General features: G+C 34.5%; 1 protein-coding gene across 4 annotated transcripts; it reads left to right on the forward strand.

The window, feature by feature from the left end:
• Positions 1 to 6,771: 6,771 nt before the first annotated feature.
• Positions 6,772 to 14,809, forward strand: LOC103478597 (uncharacterized). Of its 4 annotated transcripts, none has more exons than XM_017309646.1 (7): positions 6,772 to 6,863; positions 6,946 to 7,111; positions 7,267 to 7,359; positions 7,443 to 7,499; positions 7,696 to 7,797; positions 7,880 to 8,008; positions 14,762 to 14,809. In XM_017309646.1, the coding sequence occupies exons 1-7, from the start codon at positions 6,832 to 6,834 to the stop codon at positions 14,789 to 14,791; spliced, it is 609 nt and encodes a 202-aa protein (XP_017165135.1). In that variant the 5' UTR covers positions 6,772 to 6,831; the 3' UTR covers positions 14,792 to 14,809. The 4 variants fall into 4 exon arrangements, with proteins under 4 accessions (XP_017165135.1, XP_008430763.1, XP_008430765.1 ...); XM_008432541.2 differs by lacking the exon at positions 14,762 to 14,809 and adding an exon at positions 8,097 to 9,346; XM_008432543.2 differs by lacking the exon at positions 14,762 to 14,809 and adding an exon at positions 8,097 to 9,346 and having other exon boundaries at positions 7,980 to 8,008.
• Positions 14,810 to 15,715: the final 906 nt, after the last annotated feature.

Raw genomic sequence — 15,715 nt, forward strand, 5'->3', positions numbered from 1 at the left:
TGTTAGACTTCCTTTTATTGCTTTTTTTTTTTTTAATGACTTAGTTCTGGTTGAAGCAATGACTTACAAGGGATCCGGTCAGCTGTGAGACTCTGAAAAGACAGAAAAGGGACTGGTGCATTTGCTGCGTTGCAGCAAAGAGTATGCCCACTGCCACACTGAGGATGCCGCTCATTATCTGCAGAGACTGAGAGAAAAAGGTTGAAAGTAAAAAAAAAAAAAAAAAAGATGGCACACTAAGCTGTCATATATGAGAGCAGGTTAAAGATAAAGTAGATCGCTGCAAGTAATACTATTAATAACATTGAATTGCGCAGATGGGTTACATCAGTGGAAAAATACTCAGCATTTAAGGAACAGGCAGTTTTGATGCAAGCAGGAGTCGTGTTTAATTTAGATGTGCAATAAGAAATGGGAAATGAAATTCTGTGTTATCTTGCAAGCAATAAATAATCTTGTGATTTTTATTAAGAGGTGTTCAGTAAAATCAAACCACTGATCAGTGTCTGAGAAGTATGCATGTCGGTTTGTTGCACTGTGGTGGGGTAATAAGATGGCAGTACTTGCTGGTGAGACCAAGGCAAAGAATGATGTTCTGCAGCAAGCCGCTCATTATGAATCAAGCACGAAAAACATGATAACCAAATGTGACGACCAGAGAAGTATGTATCGGCGTCTAAATATGTTTGAAAGCAGAAAAAATGATTTTGTTATGACTAAAGGACGAATGAGGAAGAATATTTTTCACAATTTTTATTTTTTTTTATGCACCTTAAATAAGTTGTAGTGCAGTAGCAAAATATCAGATAATTTAAATACAAATGGAAATTCACACAATGTGCAAAAGTAAAAACTTAAATGTAGAAATAAGTAAAGGTAAAAAAAAAAAAAACACTAGAATTTGTACTTATCATGTGTTACATTCATTACCTGAAATGCGAGTTTGAAGATTATTTCATGTTTTGCAGCTTTTGAACAAGTTTCCTTCTAGAATTGCCCCACAGCATGATATTGCTACCACCATGTTTCAGCGTGAGCACGGTGTGTTCAGGAAGATACGTAGTTTTTGCACTTTTGCATGTGTGGACATTTCTCTTTTGACCGGAGCGTTTTGTCCACATGTTTCCTATGCCCCCTTCACGGAAAGTAGTAACTTCAAACTAGACTTCTGACAACTTTGTGACAACAATAGCTTTCCTCTTATCACTATGCATGATTTTGTAAATTATGATAACTTAATGCAAAGTTGGCATTTTTTGTGGACTTTTAATGCAACTTTTAGAGCAACTTTGCATTAAAAGTGTCATTATTTACTGAATGACACTTCATGACAACTGTCATAAACATTCATAAAGACTTCTTTATGTTCATGACAGATGTTATGTCATGTTTATGACAGTGCATTGTCAGTCTTATGCACACCCCATTCAAATAAAGTGTTACCAAAATTGCTTAATTTTGAATGATAAATGATAATTCATTATGAGACTTTTGTTCAAGCAGGCATGCAAAATAAAATTCACATGAAAAAAATACAAAAATAATTTCTGCATTTAAAAGAAATTATGTGAAATAATAAAAAGTGATGTGAAATAATTAAAAACAAACATTATCATCTGATAATTAGTTGAATTATCAGATGAATAATGGATAGACGTAGGCAAGCTGTGTTTGTTTTATGAGAACGTTTATGGCTTCTACTAATTATGACAAAGCTGATGTTGTAAAAAGAAACATCCCATTTTTCTTTCCCCACTGAGTCATAATTTAGAGAAGTTTTCAGTGTGAGAATATGCTACTGCAGTAAAAAAATAAAAAAATAAAAAATCATCTTAATGCGTTTCACAACTCCTCAGTCAAGTTGAGCTCGCATATTTATTTTCTAACTTCTAGTTTCATTGTGGCCCCAATAGTCTTTTTTTCTTACCTTTGTTACATGAACAACTTTTATTTAACATTTTAAAATTGATGGATATAAAATTGTAGATTCTTTTTGTTGTAGCGTTTTAGCTACGTATCTTTCTGTAGACACGAGGGTAGAAGTCATTTTTGTGTGCATGATGTTTTAGTATAAGATGTTTAGATTTTTTATTTTTACTGCGATCCAGTGATACTTGTGTGTGAGAAACAAGAAGTCCAGCCCACCCCGAGCAACAAACAGAAAGGGCTAAGTTGAGGGGAACAATAAAATTGAGTGAATTGTGTAATAAAACAGTTTTTTTTCTTCTTCTATTTTTGTTAAATGCAGTTGCACACTTGTGGAGTGCCGGACTATAAAGTGTGAAACTTCATCCTTTGCACGTACATGAAACTCAATATAACCTAACCCAAGAACTTCCTCTTGCTGCTGCCCAGAAGTACAGAAAAACATCTCTGTGCTTCTTTTTTCTCCGCCATGTTATCTCAGCCTAAATCTTGATCTCACTGTTGACTGTCAGGTGAACTATTTAACAAAGTCTTAGTTCTGAGTAGGTGCAGCAGGTCTGCAGCTTAGACTGAAGGCTTCTCCTAATGAGCTCGCCTTCATACCGCATCTGAAGATCTCGTCTCATGTAGTTGTCCTAGAAACAATCTTCTGACATGTAGGACAATTAAGCCTCCAGCTGTCACTGGTAAGCGACGTATCGGCTGCCAGACTGTGGGTGTTTGTAACACTCATTTGACTGCTGAGCTCAATGATCTAAGTTCACTTCACTTTAGAGAAAATGAATTATGATATAAAAACCTTTCTCTTGCTCACGGTAAGTTGTCAACCAATCAAAACCTGATCAATAACGTACATAAGCAGTTGATGGTCCTGCCTGCTTTGACATCAGCGACAGCTTGATGACTTTTTGGAAAACTGGTAAAGTTCTTAAGTCTGTTTTGATGGAAACAGGTGATAAAAGGTTGAGCTGGACAGACAAGAAAACCTTCATTTGTTTGCTGCGGTACCTCAGGGAAAGGTCGACTACTTTGTTTTGCAGCTAATTCTCTTCCATTTTTTTTATTCTAACCTTTAATAGCAACCAATAATGCAATAACAGCCAATAACATAATACTTTTGCCAACAAGGTAATAGTCATTTTGAACCAATATCAGTAATGTATCAAGTTATTACATTAAAAAGCTGAGCTAAAGGCTGATGTAATTACTTCAGCTGATAAAGTGAGAATAAAATGGAAAATCCCTTTTTTTGCTGTTTACATATAACAATGGTTAATTATTTTTCATAGTCAACATAAGCATTCAACAACTGTATGTTCACTGTTTTACTATGAACTACATATATTGCCTTTATATACTGTATAACTACAGCACAGAATCTTTAAATAAAGTATCGGATGGATTTTTCTACAGAAATGTATTTAGAATATTGTGTAGTTCCTTAAATGTTTCCAGATATAGAGGAATAAAATTCAAATAATTAACATAAACTATGTTTGATAGTTTGAGATGTTGAGAATAGTAATAATTTGTTTACTTAATGTAATGGAGTCTTGACAAAAGTTCAGTCTGGAAGACTCTAGTCGCACCTGCCTCATCAATCAGCGCCTCCCTCTCTGCAATCTGGACCTATCAGCGCCGGTCCAAGCCTCGCTCCAGCCAACCATCGTTTGGGCTCCAGTTCAAAAAGGACCTTCACCCATGGCCTCCTCTGCTCACCAGCTGCGATCAAACCACCTCCACCCCATCTCCACCTTCTGCTCTCGGCTCTCAGGCCTCATCCTCCTCCGACCGCTGCCACCAGTACAGGCGCTGGGGGTCTACATTCCTATGCTGCATCAGGAATGTTCATCGAGCTTTTCAAAGTCCAGCTCGACGTCCCCAGTCGGGGCCTGAACGCCAAAGGACTTTGTGTTTATTTTTATGTTCATTTTGTCATTAAACTCTTTAAATCGCTTTCTTTCTCCGTCTGAGTCTCTCCAGATTGAAATAACTGTACCGTTTCTCATGTAATTGGATAAAAAGAAAACAAAATTACTGTGAAGTTATTATGCTATTGGCTTTATTGCATTTAAATTGACAAAACTATCAAATTATTGACTATTATAACATTACTTGTTGCTATACCATCGCCTAGTATCAAAAGTCTACTTTTTTTTAATACCATTTTCTTATAAAGTTTAACTATTTTCTCCCACAGAACTATTGAAATGTCTCTTTTCCAGACAGCTCAAAATCCTGCAATGCCAGTGGATGAGACATACAGAAGTCCATCATGAATCCAGGAAAATGTCCTATTTTTTAAATACTCAGATAACCAGAAGTGCACAAATCACAGGTGAAGCTGGTGACCTTTAGTGTCTATTTAAACCACGTGTATGAGGTTAATGGTACATTATCAAATTTCCAGATTTTGCCAGATTTGATTATGGTCATATAAGGCGTTTCTGTGTGATTATAATTTTAAAAGACCAGATTTTCTTTTTTTTTTTCTTTCACTCATTTTCCACACTCTTACCCCCAACACAGCTGGTTGTTTCTGTAGCAGGTCGTGCAGTTGACCTTTTTCTTCCGGCAGCATCTCTGAAGCCTGGTAATATCGGATCTGACTCGGCAGAGGAGGAGGTTGTCTCCTTCCCATTTGCAGTGGCACATCTTCCTCGTGGATGTCCATGTCTACATCAGCAGAGGCCATGGTGCTTCTTTAACCTAAAGAAACAAACTCAATTATCTATACATACAGTGCTGTTTTTAAAAGTTGTATTTCTTTTTTCTTATATATACTTTTTTGACAGTTGCCAGACAGGAAAGACAAAGGGGAAGACGCCCAGGACGGCCTCGTCAAAGCCTCTGTAAATAAAACGGTCCGCTCTATCGCTACACCACGCAGTGCCTCCAATTTTTCTATTTACATACTTCTGTTCTAGAAGTACGTAAATAGACTATTACAAATTCAAGATGTTGTTAGATTGGCCTGAAAAACTGCAGCTAAATCTGCACTTCAGTAAAATAGAATATTAGAAATTCAATTAAATAATCAAACATATTAGGACAGATTCAAAAAAATACTGAGCGATTTAGTATATTTAGTGATGTTAATGTTGAGGTTTATGTTTTCTGAAAAGTGAAAAATGTAACTTATATTACACAAAAGAAAAAAAACACAATTATTTAAAAGGTGGAAATGCTATGCTGTGTCCTGCACAATCTTAACGCTCGACAGACAGACAACAGCCTCCGCAAGAAAACAAATCTACAAATGTCACTGCTGAAGAAGCTTGATGTTCACTGATCCAAACACATTAACGGAAAGTTACTGGAGAAAAAAAAAAAAGTGCCACGGCCATGGCGGTCAAATAAATATTGGAGTTAATGAGGAAATCCATGTCTCACAATCTGTCAGAAGAGTGAAAAACATCTACAGGATCCATGAATCCAGAGTGGAGTTTACACAGTCAGTGATGTCAGGGAGAGTCATGTCATCCGCAGCTCTTCGCTCACTGTGTCGTATCAAGTTTAACATCAGCACAGCCAGAAATTTTTAGACGACTTTATGCTTCACTTTGCTAACAGATCCTCTCAAGATACTGATTTTATTCATCAGACAGACAGACAGTCAGAAGTACCAATACCTGCTTTATTGTCCAATGAATCCCAGAAGAAGAAAGACTCCAAACGTAACAATGTAGATGTAGGCCAACATTTCTATATCAAACTTCATGTTTCGTTTACTCTTTAACTGAGAAACTGGATGATAAATATCACTCGTTTTCTGATAAATCAATGTTATATAAGAATTTCACTGTTTGAACTGAAATATTAAAATCAACAAACTTTTCAAACATTTTCTGATTCATTGAGATGTTCCTGTGTCGTGCACTGCAGCGTGACATAGATTTAAGAAAAAAGACTTGATATTCCTAGAACATATAATGACTGCGTATGATTTTAAATAAAAGCCACTGTGAATAATAATGGTGGCTTTCTGTTATTTAAGGCTGATAGCAATCAATCAATCAATCAATCAATCAATCAATCAATCAATCAATCAATCAATCAATCAATCAATCAATCAATCAATCAATCAAATTGATATGATAAATGCTTTTACGTAGTTAGTCCTAAGAAAATTTAGTCTTTGCATTCAGAGTTCTTACAACATTTAAACTAGGAAGACACTTTTATTATTGTTGGCTTTGGTTAATAGGGTAATTATGAAGAATGCTTAAAATTCACACACTAATTTACCTCATTTTTGATTAAAAAAAAAACAACAGAAACGGTGCTAACAACTTCAATAGCAAAACAACTCTTAACCAGAAGAAACAAACTTGTTAATGCTAAAATATTTCGTTACGAAAGTTGCAGCATAGCTTTATAAATAAACATGCAAACAAATAACTAAGATACATATTTTATACTCATAAACTGCTTGTAATTTAAAATTGTTCGAGAAATCTCTCAGCCGTTTTATTAGGAGAAAAAAATCCATTTAAAACAACTTACCGTGTTTCACTCGAGCAGAATCTATTTCGCTCTCTGTCTCAAGCAAGGCGTCACTCTGCAGACATTATTTTACTTCCCTAAAACACACATGAGGTCATTACCCGCTTTAACTTCCTCAACCTGACACTCCTCTCTGCAAAACTGCTTCATTTAGTCAAACTCTGCACTTTTTTTATGTTTCTCTTACTGAAAAAGATTAACTCTACAGAAATAAACTCATGCTGCACAAACAGTCTCACCTTTTAAAAGTATATGTGTTTGTCTAAGTCTGTTTGGTTGCAAACCTGCATGTGGTTGTGAGAGATGGTGTGGGTGTTGCATGAAGGTGGAGAGTCAGCGAGAGAAGAGACTTTCGAGGTCATTTCCTCTCCGGACAAATGAGACAAAGCTGCAAATTTCATGTCTAAAACAGGCAAAGGAACAACAGAAAGGTATCCACTGGCATCAGTGAAAACTTTAGTAACTGATCGCCATCAGCAACATGTGAGGAATTAACATGTTATGGCTTTTCAGGAAGATGAGGAAGACGTTCATTTGCAACGAGTCAATGATCATCACCATCCCAATCGGGAGCCTGAAGAACATTCAGGAGGGTCAGCTGATGCCGGAGAACTTCCACTGTGTGTTCAGGGACAACTTCAAGGTGTTTGTTGTTCGAGGAAAGCCTAAACCTCTGGGGGTGAGTTTCACTGACTTATGCTGTGAATTAAATCATAGGCATGATTATTTTCTCTAAAAAAAAACATCAAATGTTGCGCTCGTCTCTAGAAAAAATCTGCAGATTTTCCTTTGTTCTCTTTACTTATTTATTTTTCTTATCTCATTTTTCATTAGGCAGCTCAAGCAATTGCTGGTGTGTTTATTTTCGCTCTTGGGTTGATTTTGCCATCATTGGGGATCCTCAATTTCACAATTCCAAGTGTTGTGGTAAAAAATATTTGAAATGCCCACATATTTAGCCAGATATGGTTATATTTCCACCCAATTAATATGATGTATTGTTTTATTAGTTCCTGATCTCTGGCATGGTGTCCTTTGCTGCAGGGAAATGTCCAAACATGCATGTGGTAAGTCAGATGAATTATAATGACAAAACATAAAAAGGAATTTCTCTAAGAAAAGACAGAGTGATGAGAATAATACATTCATTTAAATTCAACTGATATGTTTCTAAATGTTGTGGTGGTTTAACTTCATGTAAGCTTATGATGCATCTTGTATCGAGTTATCTGAATGTTAACTCAGCTTTATTCCACTTTCCAGGCCAAGCTGTCATTCTCCCTGAACATCATCAGCTTCTTCTGGTCACTGGTGGCTTTCGGTTTGTGTGTGAACGAGTTTAATTCACGTCATCATCTTGACCAGGTACATCATGAAATCAACGTGTTTCATTGTGTCAAATGTTGCTCTCTGGGATTCTAAGTATTTGTTTGTCCACATTATGTAGCATCATGTGAGGATAGCTCATGGAATTATCGGTCTGATCATAACTCTGCTGGTGTTTGAATGTATGATGTCTCTCTTCTTGATCTACTGGCTGAGTAAAGCTGTGTGCAGAGAACATTTCAACACCTTGGTATGTGTGTCATTTCCTTCATTTGTTTTTTTCTGCTACATATATGAGAACATGCTCAGTCCTTCATTTGCTTTGTTTTGCTCTGCAGCCCATCATACTGCTGAAGCAGGAGAACTGAATGATGAACGCAGAGCAGAGCCAGGAATAATTAACTCCTGTGTACGTTTTTATTTTGTTGCCTTAAACTTTCTTTGTTTTTTTGCTCAAAAGCAAATAGCAGGAAGTTCTGTTTAAAAGAACATGGAGGTAAGATGTTTCCCAATACATCACTGCTAATAATCACAGTACGCTATAGACAACGTGCTTCTGTAAAGTTTCCTTTTTGTTCACCATACATGGACTCGTCTTGATGGTCGTGTGCTAATTCCGCTGTATTAGCACAATTTCTCTCAAACAACTTTACACTTCCTCCAAGTCGTTTTCAGTTTGACCAAAAATCAATTTCTTCTAACAAAGTGTAGACAGAAGCTTTATTTTGTATTTGGGTTATTTTATGTTTTAAAGGTGAAGGACTTGATATAAGCCCTTTTCAAGTTAAGTTGCAAGTTACAGATTAAACTCTGCAGAAGAATATCAGTCCTGAATAAACGTATTCCGAATAATAAATCACCTCACATTTTATATGCCTCTCTGATTTTGCCATATTTAACATATTGTTCAGAGCGGTGGTGAATTAATTACAAAAGCTCTTTATAACTCCTCAGAATCCTACAGAAACAAGCCATTAGAATCATCCATAATGTTGGTAATAATGAGCACACAACACCGCTTTTCTTAAAATCTAGAACTCTTAAATGTAAAGAACTGGTGGAAGATCTCAAACTATGTTTAAGGCGTCAAATAAACGGCGACTTGAGCTCATAGAGAGCATTTTTATGAAAGAGACGGGGGATATAACTGACTCAGACTTAAGGATTCGTAGTTTACACAAAACAAGAAAGAGCTTTTGTATTTCAATTCATGGTGCAAAATTATGGAACAAGTTAAATGAGGAGTTAAAGTCAAATTTTAATACAATGAAAAAAGGAAATATAAGGAGGTAATTTTCAAAAGATATAGAAATATGGGTGTTTATGTAAATTGAGGCTAATGCGTGTGAGTGTGTGTGGATATGGATGTAGATGAAAAATGAACTAACCTATGTTTATTTTTATTATTTGATATTTTTATTATTTGATTTAATAACTGGGGTCCATCAATGTTATGAGTTTATGGGGTAGGAGTTCATAAGTTTCTTATTTCTTCCCACAACTTTTTCAGCAAGTTAAGATTATTGTGGTATGAAAATATTTGTCTTTTTCATTCCCTGTTCATATGTGTGATTTTATACTTCTATCATGTTCGAAATAAATAAATACTGAACTCTATTAACTATTAAAACGTTTTTAAACCTTGAGCGTTTTCTTGTTCATATAATGTTTGTAAATCATCTTGTCACTTTTATCAGCTCATCTCTGAATGTTGGTGGTTTGTTAATGGTTTGTCTTTTTACTGAGCATAAAAAGGAAACAAACGTCATTAAAAATATTTGATGCATTGCGACATAATACTAACAGGCATTTGTTACATTTTATTGATATCTAAAGTAAATATCTGAAAAGAAGGAAATTGCCCCGCAGACGTTAGAAAGTTGACCCCTAAAAATTTTCGTCATAGAAATTATTCTTAAAAATAAAAACTAAACTCTTTTTCTCAGAAGCCTCTCATAGCCTTCAAATTAATTTAGCTTTACTAAGTTTTATACTAAATAAAACTCAATTACGTCTCTGTGCACACGCTGCTGTGTCACATTGGAAATAATGAGGAAGTCAGTCTGCAGCCCTGCAGACTGGAGCAGCTGAGCCGCACAAAGTTCTCCAGGTAAAGTTTTAATACACAAAGTGAAAGTCCAACTAAGTTTGCAATTAATTACATTTTTGTTGAAGATAAGGGACAGTCGTGGTTTAATACGTCCCTTATTGGCTTGTAGACAGTGTGATTTTTATAAGCTTTAGCAAATTTCTCTCGTATTTCTTACAATAAACACAATAGCATAATTGTTGAAATATAAAAAAAATTAATTAGGGCTCTTTTACTGATGTCTCTATAGGAACAACGTCACATTCATGTGGTCACACATTTAAACTATGCTACACACTTATTGTCATGCAATAAATAGGCTACAATGACTAAAATGCTTGTGTGAATGTGCTAAATTATATCCGACTTCATTTTGTCAAACTGCAGACAACAGCAAAAAGGATTTAAAAGTAGAGACCAGCCTAGTTTGGTGGCAGAAAATGCAGGTAAGACAAACAAGAAGAGAAGACAAGAACTGAAAGAGGAAAAATTTCAGAGAAACCAGGAGGATCACATTTAAAGAAGACCACTGCAAGAACAAGTGGGAAACTAGATGAAAATGAAGAAAAATATGTTAGTGTAAGAGGTAAAGATGAGAAGGTTTCAGAGTCTGAGAGACAGAAAAGATTTAAGGAGGAAGTTCATGAAGGAGAAAAGAAATGCATTGATTCAGAAGCCCATGTTCCAGCTAATATGTGTTTTCTTTGTAGAAATTAATGTGCAGAGACATTACAATGAAATAACATTAATTCATTAACAGTCTACAAGTGTGTTATGAAGCTAGATGTCAGGATTTACAAGAGTACACATGTTATCACTACCGTAATTATATTAAATATGAAGCAAATTCAACTAATAGAGAAATGTATGCAAAACTTTATTAAGACATTCTGAATGTCACTATATGTTTTCAGATATATCAAAATACAGAGACAGAGACAGAGATAGAGACAGAGACAAAGACAGAGACGGAGACAAAGACAGAGACGGAGACAGCCAAAACACTTTTCAGAGCAAAAACACACAGTGGCTTCAATGAAACCACCAAGTCAGACAGACAGATGGAGGTAGAGACGCCAATAATCTAGTTTAGTAAAAGTAGCATTACTTCAACAACGTAATACTCAAGTATCACTCAAGAAATTACTCAAGAATAGAAAAGCAAATGTTAGAAAGAGACTGCTCAAGCAATGAGTAACTATTCGATCATAACACCTGATTTAAAAATTATGTAATCAGATTAGAGAAAGTAGAAAGTGACTTGCACATTTTGGTATTTTAAATATTACAATTTGAAAAACAATACAAATAAACAACGTAATTACAAAATAACTAAATGACAAGGGAGATTTACTGTATATCTGTACTCTTTTTGGTAAGAGACAGTGATACAATAAATAGTTTTAAGTGTTCTTGATCTTGTCGACTATTTGATGTTTCTATTTAAAAGGAAGAACATTTAATGTTTTTTGAGGGATGTGGGTTGTAAATCCATGGAGATCACTCTGTCATTTTAGACATAAATTTATACATATTTAGAAACTTGCTACTTTGGGTGGCGCTTTTTCCATGTTCTTACCAAAGAGGCCTCTTTGAAGCCAGGTGTACAGTCATAAATGACCACAAGAGGGAGACAAATTCAAAACACGTCAAGCTGTTAAAAGTCATGAAGTTACAGGTAGAATCATTTTTTCCTGGCCTGTTTCATTGGGTAATTAAATTTTGTTGAACCACAATTCAAAAGCAACTACTTGATTTTTAGTTTTTAGTTTTGAGTGAATTTTTATTTTGTTCTTGCTTTTGTCAGTTTTAAGTCATTCCAGTGACCAGTGTGGGCCATTAGCAGAGAGGGGCCAACAGTTTGCAGAAGTCAAGTTTTATGATTTAAGTTCAAAGAAAAGCTGGTCAATACATTCATAATTCTTTCAAAAATGTTTTAAGTAGAAAAATGTGTAGGATAACTATGAAGGATATATAAAATGTAACTTGCTTTTGTTAGTTCGCAACAAAGATCGTGCTGTAACAGAGCAAAACAAAACAACCCAACAAGAAATAAAAAAACTTGTGAGTGCTGCAGTATTCCATTTGTAAATTTGTAAAATTTGTTTGCAATAAAAATAGTATCCTAATTTAACTCATTTTTGGCACAACAAAAAGTGTGACACAAACAACAAAAGTAAAACAATTCTTCACCAGAAAGAATGATATTTGATATAGAAAATTATGCTCCGATAAAATATTTATAATTTAACATGCAAATAAATGTATAAATACATATAAATGTATTCATATTTAAATAAATATAAACATAGAAAATATTGAAACTCATAAACTTCTCCTGCCTGTACTATAAGATTATTCAATATATGTCTAATGAAAAATTATATTTAAAACATTCTTACCGTGTTTCCTTTGATCTGTATCTATTTCGCTCTCTGTCTCAACAAGATTCTCATCATCTCACCATTTTTATTTCCCTAAAACACAAATGAGGTCATTACCCACTTTAACTTCCTCAAAAAGACAATCCTCTCTGCAAAACTACTTAATTTGGTCAAACGCAGCTCTGTGTGTGTTTTTTTCCCCTGTGGTTATTGTTAGCAATAACCACAGACTCAAGACAATTGTCCTCATCAGGCAAGTGAGAGAAAACTTCGCAGTTCAAGTCTTAATAAAGCAAAGGAAGAACAGAAAGGTAAAGCTGGCTTTAATGAAAACATTTGATCCACATTTAGTAGTGACTACTATCTTTAAGTCAAATAAATCTTGCAAATTCTTTTTTTTTTTTTTACCTAAATGTGTGCATTAATGAAATACAGTAGTAAGTTGTGTTAGCTTTTCATTCATTTTGTCAAACCTCCAAGAGTTGAATAAACAAGAGTTTTTAGTTTAGCACTTAAAACATTGAAAGAAGAAAAATGCAGGAGTGTTTACAGTGTTTAGAAGCAGGTTTTGATATCCTGTGTTGCACCGTAAGAAGGAAGTGTGTTTCATTGATTTGACTCGTGTGTGTCATTAAGGCAAATGTTCATTTTAAAGCTTGAGGATAAAATCCTGTTCATGCTAAATGTATTTGAGCAGAATTCATTTTGATGTTGCATAAGATGAATTATCAGATCAGAATTTATGTTCATGGAAATTGGAACAAGAATTTAAATTATTCTAATGTAAAATAAGTAGTTCTTTTAACTTGTAATGTGAGTAAAAATAACACAGGAATATGCGCTCTTTTAACTATGTGAGGGCAGTTTTTTCTTGCATATTGTAAAATAATTACTTGGTTTAAATTCTAGTATTAAGTTAAAACTCACATTTCAAGATTAATGACTTATCAGAACTAAATAAAAAGCCATTTTTAGACAACTTGTCTCTTTAATTTCTGAGTTAAACTCAAAACAATCTTGTTGACTTTAATTGCATTTTAAAGCCAGCAAGCGAATTTTCACTTTCAAGTTAAGAAACCTTCATAGTTATTAATTTATTTAGTTTTTAGGGTTTTATTAGCTCTAGTGGCCTTTATTTGAGAGTGATTACACAGGAAAGTGGGTGGACATGCAGCAAATGTCACCAGGCCGGGACTCGAATCTGTGATGTTCACTTTGAAGACTAAGGCCTCCACATGTGGGTTGTGCTTTGCCCCTGCTCCACCACAGTACCTTCAATTTTTACAGTGTAATAACTGATCACTATCAGCAACATGAGCTGTGTTAACATGTTGTGGATTTACAGGAAAATGAGGAAGACGTTCATTTGCAACGAGTCAATGATCATCACCATCCCAATCGGGAGCCTGAAGGACATTCAGGAGGGTCAGCTGATGCCGGAGAACTTCCACTGTGTGTTCAGGGACAACTTCAAGGTGTTTGTTATTAGAGGAAAGCCTCTGGGGGTGAGTTTCATAAGTCAGTGAGTTTCACTGACTTATGCTGTGAATTAAATCATAGACATGATCTTTTCTTTAAAAAATATCAGCTGTTTTTTTTTTTTTTTTTTTACATGGATGCTCTTCAATGTCTCCTTCTTTGTTTTTAAATTAGGCAGCCCAAGCAATTGCTGGTGTGTTTATTTTCACTCTGGGATTTATTTCCTCAAACATAATCTTAATCGCCTTCAGTGTTCCAAGTTTTCTGGTAAAAATATTTGAAATGGTCACAAATTAAATCATTCTGTTGATCTGAAGTGGTTTTAATTTTAGTTAATATGATGTATTGTTTTGTTAGTTCTTGATCTCTGGGTTGGTGTCCCTTGCTGCAGGGAAATGTCCAAACATGCATATGGTAAGTCCCACATTCTGGGATTTTAAGAAAAGCATAAAAGATTGAAGGAGTTCCTCAAAAAAAGGCAAAAGCTAATTTTATTGGCAAATCTTCCATTTGGTTCACATCATTGAATTGATCTTGATCAATATAATATCTCTAAATGATATTGTGATCTGGTTTGTTCTAATAACCAAAACCCTTACATCTTATGATGCATCTTGTATCGAGTTATCTGAATGTTAACTCAGCTTAATTCCACTTTCCAGGCCAAGCTGTCATTCTCCCTGAACATCATCAGCTTCTTCTGGTCACTGGTGGCTTTCGGTTTATTTGTGTTCTTTATGATTTATTCAAAGCCTTATTGGAGTTATAACAAAGTAAGTATGTTTAATTGAGTCAAATTTTGTTTTGCAGGATTCTAAGTTTTTGTTTGACCTCTCTCCTTTGTGTTAGGAGTTTGAAATGGGAATTATCGGTCTGATCATAACTCTGCTGGTGTTTGAATGTATGATGTCTCTCTTCTCGATCTACTGGCTGAGTAAAGCTGTGTGCAGAGAACATTTCAACTCCTTGGTATGTGTGTTTTCTTATAAACTTCTACTAAACATATATGAGAACATGCTCAGTCATTCATTTGCTTTGTTTTGCTCTGCAGCCCATCATACTGCTGAAGCAGGAGAACTGAATGATGAACACAGAGCAGAACCAGGAATAATCAACTCCTGTGCACGTTTTTATTCTGCTGCCTTAAACTGTAACACGATTTTGACAAATTTTGCTCTTTTTTTTGTCTTTTCTTTTTATGATCAAAAGAAAAATAATAAGAAAGTCTGTTTGAAAGCACACAATGATTTCAATTTGCTGTACATAATAATATGTAGCTTTCTGTATACTTCTTTTTTGTTTAATAAATATATTCCGCTAATTATAGCAATGTGTTATAAAAAGCTTTTGTTCGTATGCAGCAGCAGAAACTATTTTACGGTTGCTTAAAGTTTTGCTCAACCTTTCCAAAAAACAAAAAAAAGTTTGTACTTCTTCAATGTGCACAATATGTAGACAGAACATTTTGGATATGGGATATTTTATGTTTTGAAAGGTGAGAAGTGATGAAAGTCTTTTACAGGATTAAATGTAAAAAAAAAATAAAAAAATCTGTATTTATTAAAAACTTCTTAAACCTCAAATAATTGTTTGACCGTATTGTGTTCCTGACTCATATTGTTAATTTCTCGAATATAAGAAAACTGTGTAAATGCAATATATTATCAAATATATTAATATGTAATTCATATATTTATTTTAATCATTTTTCGAATGTCATACAACTAAACAAATGAAGACCATTAGATGGAGAACATTGAGACTACAACACTTCTTACTCTATGTTTGCTTTTATTTATGTATTTACTTATTCATTTATTTATGATGCAACACACTAACACCATCCTGCCTCTTACTGAGATAATAACTTCGGCACAGATGGCAAAGTGCTAAGTGAACAGTTAATGTTTATTTAAAAACAAAACAATAAATCCTGGTGCACAATGTTGTAATTTGTACAGAAGGAAGTTTGGGGAGGAGATTTGCAAAACATTTTAACATTTTA

The sequence above is a fragment of the Poecilia reticulata genome, linkage group LG16 (genome assembly GCF_000633615.1).
Source record: "Poecilia reticulata strain Guanapo linkage group LG16, Guppy_female_1.0+MT, whole genome shotgun sequence".
Lineage (NCBI taxonomy): Eukaryota > Metazoa > Chordata > Actinopteri > Cyprinodontiformes > Poeciliidae > Poecilia > Poecilia reticulata.

What these genes read in the sequence shown, in the direction of transcription:
- LOC103478597 (XM_017309646.1), top strand. Translation starts at nt 6,832, where the DNA reads ATGTCTAAAACAGGCAAAGGAACAACAGAAAG. An exon ending in GAAAGCCTAAACCTCTGGGG is followed by an intron (nt 7,112 to 7,266) that starts GTGAGTTTCACT and finishes ATTTTTCATTAG; the next exon opens with GCAGCTCAAGCAATTGCTGG. An exon ending in GAGAACATTTCAACACCTTG is followed by an intron (nt 8,009 to 14,761) that starts GTATGTGTGTCA and finishes TTTGCTCTGCAG; the next exon opens with CCCATCATACTGCTGAAGCA.